This window comes from Epargyreus clarus, unplaced genomic scaffold (assembly GCF_041222505.1).
Source record: "Epargyreus clarus isolate Ecla_fem2 unplaced genomic scaffold, WU_Ecla_fem_2.2 ptg000018l, whole genome shotgun sequence".
NCBI lineage: Eukaryota > Metazoa > Arthropoda > Insecta > Lepidoptera > Hesperiidae > Epargyreus > Epargyreus clarus.
In genome coordinates, this window is record NW_027332226.1 from 12,125,182 (window position 1) to 12,134,696 (window position 9,515).

General features: G+C 35.4%; 1 protein-coding gene and 1 pseudogene across 1 annotated transcript; both read right to left on the reverse strand.

Moving 5' to 3' along the window:
- Positions 1-1,619: 1,619 nt before the first annotated feature.
- Positions 1,620-3,921, reverse strand: LOC140749655 (uncharacterized; annotated as a pseudogene).
- A 1,545-nt stretch (positions 3,922-5,466) lies between these two features.
- On the reverse strand, positions 5,467-9,515 carry LOC140749724 (facilitated trehalose transporter Tret1-like). The gene is made up of 3 exons (XM_073082868.1): positions 9,087-9,515; positions 8,216-8,354; positions 5,467-6,918 (listed from the first exon to the last, which is right to left on the reverse strand). The coding sequence occupies exons 1-3, from the start codon at positions 9,177-9,179 to the stop codon at positions 5,654-5,656; spliced, it is 1,497 nt and encodes a 498-aa protein (XP_072938969.1). The 5' UTR covers positions 9,180-9,515; the 3' UTR covers positions 5,467-5,653.

Below are 9,515 nucleotides of genomic sequence, written 5' to 3' on the forward strand. Positions count from 1 at the left end.
ACGATGTTTTCCTTCACCGTCTAGCATGTGATAATTAATTTCTAATACGCACATAACTTTGAAAAAGAGGTACTTGCCTGGGATTTGAACCTCGGACCCCTCGATCGAGTGGCCGAGTTACTTAACCAGTAGGCTATCACCGCTTAACTAGTATTTATAAAAACATAATCCTTGGCAGTCGGGTGATAAAAAAACGGGCTGCTTAAAATAATAGTCTGTTACTCCCACAATTTAGACCGATCAATCGACATCTCATATGTTAAAATTTGTCGAGCCGTTTGATCTGGTTTGGATTAAGACATCCCGAACAAAGTACGTATTATTCTAAGAGGAGACACAGATTGAGGTAACAAATTGTAACACCTAATGTAACTAATGTTGTTGTTGTTGTTGTTGTAGGCTTACCAGTGTATTTTCAAGCGTAATGTACTATGATTTTGAAAGTTACGTGTCTGTAGAAACTTTAAAATGTAAAATTATTAAAAATGTCTTAATTTCAGCTGTGGTGGCAACCCTAATCTTTAAGATAAACAAAATGTGGGTAATCAAATCACTGCCTCACTAGACGGCTCGCGCTTGTTGGTATGCGCTGAAATATACCTAATGGGAATATTTTCATGATAAACGGATAACTGACCTCATATAATTTATTTTCTGGAGGTTAGCCTAGTGGTTAGCGATTCAGACGAAGCAGTATCAAAGTTCGAATCCCAGGAAAACACAGTGAGTAAACGTACATATTTGAAAGTACTTTAAATGAAAGTTCAATTGCTTTTTTTTACAATATTGACGTAGTAGGTACAAGAGTATTCAGTCCCCCTGATAGTAAGGGGCCACTGCCACCCATGGAAAGCAAGTTCCTTTTCTCTCCTGAAAGCTAAGATGATCGCCTTATATGCAAGTCATCCGGCATATATACCCTTTCACCGAAACGCAAAAATAGATACATAGGTATATGGCAGTGGTACTTCCCAGGCGAAATATACTAGCGCTACCGTCTTTCATAACAACAATATTATCATGTACCACCATAGATAACAACAACGAACAAACAATTAATTGTGTAGGTATAACACATAATACTTACAATAAAAACTTTAATAAACTTTCTTTTTTATAATATTTTAGATAAAATACAGGTACCTTTATGGAACAAGTTAAACAATTATTCTAAATATTTATCAAATTACTTACTATTATGTGTTACTTATCAGTAAATGAATTAAACAATTTCTACATCCGTTCATGCTCTACATAAACCCTCACTTAAAAAACAATTATTAGGTTTTGGTGGATAAAAATGTACAAGTTTGATAACATATCGGTCACACACTATAGTAGGTCGATAAAGTTGAATTTTTTAAAGATTCATTGATTAATTTGGCATTTTAAAATTGTAATTGGAAATGGAACATATTTAACGTTAGTGCCTTTACTCAAAACATGAAAGAAAGAAATGGAAGCTACATATACCTATCGTAACACTTTTGTTACTATTTTTACACAAACTAACAAAACTTCTAATTCATATATAAAAATTAAACTCTACCTAGCATGTGGTGCATATGTACAACCAATTACAAAAAAATAACAAAACCACATTTGCATAAGTTTAATATTTATTTATTACGTTCTAACAACGACACACTTTGTTCTGTCGAAGTATTTCCACTGAAATTTTCTTCGATTTCAAGCACAGCTTTATCTTTAGTTTCTGGTGATGGTTCTGGTGGTGATGGTACTATTTCACCATAAATTGAACTCACTAGAATCATCGGACCACAACCGAATGATATAGAAAATATAGTCATTAACAGAAGAGTTACCGTGCGATTCCCCGTTATTATCATGTCTATCGACAAAGTTATTAAAAATAAGTAAAAGGATGTTATGTATAGGACTACTATTCCAGTCCCAGTAAATAGTAACATCAAGGTTCTTCATTTATAATATCTTGATAGAATACATTCATACTAAACACGGTGATTCCGTCTAAAATGAGCATCATTTTGTAAGCAGCGTTTCAATAGCGTAGATACTGATTACATATTTACCGCTAAATTGATATTGTGCAAATAACAGCACACAGGTTGATGCTGGCTTGTAAAACGGACGAGATGTGATGGTCGACCACGCAGATGAAAATAATGACACGGAAGCATCTCTATTATCGGTTGATATATTTTTTGATTGTTTGTGGAAGCTTATGAGGTGCGCTAATTCTTTTTCAGAATTTTCATTGACGCCTTTTAACCAACGGTGTGACTTCGCACTCTCAGCATAATTTCCCTTCATCGCTAACCAATAAGGCGACTCAGGTCGACAGGCGACAGGCGACTCAGCTCACTGTCAACATATAAATAGGGCATATAAACGCTACAGTTGCTATGTTCTTCTAGTAAAAAAAAGTTCCGATGGCATTAGAAATCCAGATACCCCAAAATACCGAAGCGGATTTGAAAGTTAGGAATATTCCTCGATACTTCGGTGACGTGTATTCGGAGATCAAAATTGGCATAAACGTATTCGTAGCGGCCGTATTCGCGCCAAAAAATATTTGGCTGATCAAAACATGGTACAAATTCGTGCTGCTAAAGAAAATAATGTACCCAATTATTGTAAATAGGATAACTATGGAGTAGGTGTATTTTCGACCAATCGCATGACAAAGCCAAGGTAGGATAAACATTGGCACCAGGGAACTCATTACGGGCATCGACGCTGAAACATAAATAATGTTCAATCAGAAACACTAAAAAACATTGAAATAAACTAAGAAGATGATGAACTTCCAAGTGTGGCTTCGGTTGCGATTAATCTATCACAATCACTCTCCCTATCTGGCAAAAATGAATGTTCTGAAGCAACCAGTTTTTAACTTAATTCAACTCAATGTATCATCATATTAAAGCAAAAAGTATCGATGGAAACACTAAAAAACAAACAGACTTTATGCTTATGACACCAGATGAGTTACGAGGCACTATGCAAAGGCTAAGCATGCAAACTCCACTTTTTGAGGAATAAGTCTAACTCATTCCAGCTTAGTCTTCAAAAGTAGCGTCTATGACCTACTTCATGTACACTTGTACAGTTCCAAACGACACTTACTGCTTATAGTATAATTATTACAGATGTCCATGCATGACACGGACTTGGTGTTAAGCTTATTAAAAGTTATTACTTACATAACCAAGAAGACATTTCGTCTGTGACGGCATCGGTGTCATTCGCTTCTCTTCTTATCTGTGCCACAAGCACAGTAGGTGCTCCCGGATACAATCCTTGCATCAAGTAAAGACACCATAGTCCACTGCAAATCATGCACTGTAAAAAGTAAAGGTAAGTAAAAGAAGACAGATGGATAAGAAAAAAATATCTGCTACACTCTCTTAACAATAACTGTTATGTAAAATGACAGATTCCAAAAATGAAAGCCAACCTTCCGTAGCAGGAAGCCATATAAAAAGTTGATCAACCTTTATAACACAGAATAAGGTCTTCCTACATTGTGGAACAAAGGTAGGTACATCCCAACCCATAACTAAAATCTAAGAGCGTGTTCTCACCAAACGTATTAGAGCCGCTGGCTGTAAGGCCCAGTATGTGTCTTTATGGTTGAATCTAACGAAAAAGATAGACTACCTGATGGAAAGTAGTCAGTTTCTATAAACATTTGCAACACCAGAGCACATCGGCTTTGGATGATAAAGCGATGCTTTAGTGCGATGGAAAAGGAAAGTAGGTAAAAATTTGCCGGTATTTTAAAATTACAAAAAATCACTAAGTAAATTTTTCTTTTTTTTTTTTAATTTTTGAATTATTTACCTGTCTTAGCAACGGCTTCCATGTATTTTCCTCAGCTTCAGGTATCTCAATACCGGCGTCCTTGAAAATTTCTTTATACTTATACTTCTCCATTCTTTCATCTTATTTAAAAAGGAGTATGCTGATATTATATAATATTGAATTCTAAAACAAATATTTCTAAGTAGAGAACGTATCGAGTGCCAAGTGTTGGTTTTGTTCGTAAATAAAATTTAAAATATCTTTTAATTAATGCAAATTGAAATAATTAGAACGTGTTCCTGTAGTAACTGATATTTCAAACACTGAAGTTCACTAAACTTTACAGGTGAGTCGAATAGCTACACTAATGAGTTTTATAAAAAGTGTACACCTATACACGTGTTACGAAACAACGTGGGTTGATAATAACAAGAATAACAACCCATTACTGTCCCACTGCTGGGCACGGATCTCCTCTCAGAGCGGTTTAAGCCACACATTATTGCATCAGTGTTCTTTTTACGATTTAAGCATTAGGGTTCCGTATCCAAGGGTACAAACGGAACCCTATTCCTAAGCCTCCGCTGTCAGCCCGTCTGTCCGTCTGTCACAGGGCTCTATCTCATGAATCGTAATATATACACTTGATTTTTTTACAGATTATGTATAATGGTGGCCGCTATAAAAACAAATACTAAAAATAAAAAGACGCGCGAAAATAATATGGGAGCTGCAAAAATGGACTACTTTCTTCAAGAGACAACCTTCGAGATGATATGATTTTTTTTTTATTTATAATATAGGAGTAGCAGAAGAGCATGCAGTCCACCTGATGGTAAGTGGCTACTACCGCCCATGGACATCTGTAATCAACCCCAGATAGGATTAGATATTCCTACCTGAGGTCGGCCACAGATGCAATGCTACCCCTGAGGACTAAGCTGGAACGCCTCGGAAAAGTCTGTCTCCCTTACCACACCCTTCAAACCGGAACACAGCAGCGCCTAACACTGCCGTTATTAGGTAGAAATAGGTGTGGCGGTGGTGCCGCCGGAGTCGAACCACAAAGGGTTCAACCTTCGATTCGAACCTTCGATCAATCAATATCAATCTTTTGAGATTTTACCGCTGAATGTTTGTATTTTTCTTGTTTCTAATCAATGTCATATAGCAATCGAAAGTTACAATTGTTTTATTATTGACAGTCAAATAGTCGAATCGAACTATACCTTATGTTTTTTTCTTCTTAGATGTAGTTTTCGTTTTGCATTTTTTTAATTCGAGTATTTTTTCATCATCATATCATTCATCAAATATTTTTTCATATTTTCCTTCCATGCAAGAGATCATAAGGGTTGGGAGAGGTTGTACAACGTAATAATTTAAATTCGTTTAAATTTTGGTACAAACATTTTAATTTCATGCTGGTAAATACAAAAAATATAAAATAAAACCAAACAAAACAGTCATGCTCAGAAATTCGAAATCACTTAGATTATAGATAGAAGTACAAGGTAAATTATCTACACAAATTAAAACTTTTTATTTATTTTTATTTTTTTTTCAAGAGGACAGGTACCTTCACAAGGTACCTGTCCTCTTGAAACCGCGGGGACAGGTACCTTCACAAGGTACCTGTCCCCGCGGTAAACGGTACGGAATGTTCATTCCATAAATAAAATTCCTTTTTTTTACAATTAGGCACTATTTCTATGGCTAAATTTCGGTATGTTTAATGAATTAATTAATAAACTACATAATTACCTAAAAACTTGTTAGGATTTCTACTTAATTATTACTAAATTATTATTGAATTTTTACTAAACAATTTATATCATTTTATTGTATATATTAGGTATATTCATTAATTCCGTTGTAACAACGTTACGCTTTGTTCAGCAGTTTTATCTCCACTAAAGTATTCCTCGATTTCAAGCACAGTCTTATCTTTAGTTTCTGGTAAATGAATGTATGTAAGAATTATGACAGCTGTTGAAGAGATAGCAAAGAATAGAAATGATCCATGCATCTTTAAAGTTTTAAACATAAACGGTGCTAATTTAAGCAAAATTGACAACACTGAAATATTATACAAACATGTCATTGTCATAATAGGATTCTGATAACGCGAAGGTACAATTTCACCATAAATTGAGGTCACAAGTATCATTGGGCCACAACCGAAGGCTATAGAAAATATAGTCAGTAACAAAATAGTTACAATATGATTTTCCCGTATAATAGACAATGATATTAAAAATAAGTATAATGATATTATATATAGAAATAATATTCCGGTGCCTGCAAATAATAACATAAGGGTTCTCCGTTTAAAATATCTCGAAAGAAAACACCCAACGTACATACTAAACACAGTGATTCCGTCCAAAATGAGCATCATTTTGTAAGCAGCGGATTCGTCCTGAGTTAAATTCTTTAATACTTCGATAGCGTAGATACTGATTACAAATTTACCGCTGAATTGATATTGTGCAAATAATAGCACACAGGTTAATGCTGGCTTGTAAAACGGACGAGATGAGATAGTCGACCATGCGGCTGAAAAGCACGAAAAGGCAGCATCTTCATTATCAGTAGATGTTACGTTTTTTGATTTTTTATGGAAAGTTATCAGGTGCGCTAGTTCTTTTTCGGAGTTTTTATTGACACCCTTTAACCACCGGTGCGATTTCGCGCACTCTGCATAGCGGCCCTTCATCGCTAACCAATACGGCGACTCGGGCCATGCGAACACTGTCAACATATAAAAAGGGCACACGAATGCAATAAACGCTATGTTCTTCCAGTAAAAAAAAGTCCCGATGGCATTAGAAATCCAGATACCCCAAAATACTGAAGCGGACTTAAAAGTCAAGAATATTCCTCGATACTTCGGCGACGTGTACTCGGAGATCAAAATTGGCATAAACGTGTTCGTAGCAGCTGTATTCGCACCAAAAAATATTTGACTAATCAACACTTGATACAAGTCTGTGCTGCAGTAGAAAATGATGTACCCGATGATTGTAAGTAGGCCAACGATGGAGTAGGTGTATTTTCGCCCTATCACGTGACAAAGCCAGGGTAGGATAAACATCGGTGGTAGAGAACTCATTACAGGCATCGACGCTGAAACAAATAATTGAAAATTAATCAAAGCGGAAGTTTTTTAGATCCACAAGCATTAAATAACATACCTACTATGATACTGGTTTTAAAATTATATATCTTATAACCTATTATTATAGAATAATGCTGCCTACTGCGAGATACTGTATACTGTAAGCGAAAAACGTCGTTCGAAACAGATGGTAATACAGCCACATCTGTAAGAATCTGTATGATTCAAACAAGGAGATAACTCTGACACACGAAGATGTGGATGTTGGTTGACTTACAAATGAGGCATCTTAGTTCCCATGAGTGGCTACGCATCTATTTTCGACTTCAAATAGAACCGTGTTCTATATGTACTTGGTCACAAAATTCCATAGCCAGCAATGATCACTTTCCAGCAGGTGGACTGTATGCGCGTGTACAGTTTCTTAAAAATTGCATTGTATTATATATTTTTTTTATAATATAGGAGTAGCAGACGAGCTTGCAGTCCACCTAATGGTAAGTGGCTACTGCCGCCCATGTACATCTGTAATCAACCCCAGATAGGATTAGATATTCCTACCTGACGGCAACAGATGCGCCGCTACCCCTGAGGACTAAGCTGGAACGCCTCGGAAAAGTATTTCGTCTCCCTTACCACACCCTTCAAAACGGAACACAGCAGCGCCTAACACTGCTGTTATTAGGTAGAAATAGGTGTGGCGGTGGTGCCGCCGGAGTCGAACCACAAAGGGTTCTACCACCTACAATCTATATAAAATATTTATCTATTATAAAATACCTATAAGGTATTCGACCCACTACAAATATTTACGAATATGAATTTACATATAAAGCATGAAGATAAGATAACAATTTGAAAATTACGAGTACGTTCACTATTAATTACGACTATAATTACCATTTCAATTTATTCAAAGTGCGTACTTTGAATTAATAAAATAATTAAATAAAAAATAAAAACAATCTTTCAATCTGTAATACTCGTAAAAATATTTGAAATATGATAAGTAATTAAGCTTTAAAATTATCGTTTTAAAACTACTGTTATTGTTAAATACTGTTATTATAGGGCACAATACAAAAAGTAAAATGGCGTCCTGACTTTTGCACGCTAACGACAAAAAAATTTAACATTTCAATGGACTAACGGACGCATCTGAGAAGTACTTATGTTACCCTTACATCATTGAAAATAGAACACAGCATCACTTGACACTGCTGTCATTTGGCAGAAATACGACGAAATACATACATCCATACTCCCTTTAGCTTCGTTGTAGTCAGGTAAAAACTTGACACTTACATAACCAAGAAGACATTTCGTCTGTGACGGCGTCGGTGTCGTTCGCTTCTTTTCTGATCTGCGCCACAATCACAGTAGGTGCACCCAGATACAATCCTTGCATCAAGTAAAGACACCATAGTCCACTGCAAATCATGCACTGCAAAAAATACATATGAAGGTGGTAGAATCTCTTGTGGTTCGACTCCGGCGGCACCAACGCTACACCAATTTCTGCCTCATAACAGCAACGTTAAGCGTTGCTGTATCTGGTTTGAAGAGTGTAGTAAGGGAGACATACTTTTCCGAGGCGTTCGAACTTGGTCGTCAGAGGTAGCGGCGCATCTATGGCCGACCTCAGGTAGAGATATCTAATCCTATCTGGGGTTAATTACAGATGTCCATGAGCGTCAGTAGCCACTTACCATCAGGTGGACAGCTTGTCTGCTACTCCTATATTAAAAAAAAACACCGAAAGTTTTTTACTGAAAGTATAAATACCTAACATTTTATAAGTAAATTAATAGTTGTTTATTGAATACAAAAGAAATCGCTAACAGTGGAATAAACGTAGGATTTACTGGATGAAGAAAAGCATAGGAACCAAGATAAATTAAACATGAAAATGTCAATTCGAAAAAAGTCACAGTTAATTAATCAGTCTCACGGACAGATTTTTTATGTATAAAATTTCCTTTTTTTTGGGCTAAAAATAGTAGTTATGTAAGTAAATACTATAGGTACATGTCAGTCACGACAAAATCAGTATTCAACCTGAAAATCGGGTACAATAGAGATACTAATAATAATTTTGAACGCGTAAATTTAAAATTTGGCAGTTATTTTAAAAACATTATCATTATTTGTTTTATTTTTAAACATTTTCAATTACCTGTCTTAACAACGGCTTCCACGTATTTTTTTCACTTTCCCGTATTTCTATACCGGCATCGTTAAAAATTACTTTATATTCATACTTCTCCATTTTGGGGACCAAATAATTTGTTCAAATACTATGGAAAATTACAATTTAAAACACAAAACAGTATCTATTTCTAAGCAGAAAACATGTCAAGTGCCTACTTGTTCGTTCTCAATATGATAAAGTAAATAAACGCTGCAATATCTTTTAATTGATGCAAATTACGAATATTATGTACTAACGGATATTTTAAACACTAAGTACTGTCTACACAGGTAGTCAGGCCTAGCTACAGCGGCATATTAAGCACGAATGTGCCTTCAAAAAGATTGTTCAAAAAGTACAGTCACGTAAATATTGCGAAGCAGTAATTATTTTTAATTCATGGTTACAAAAATA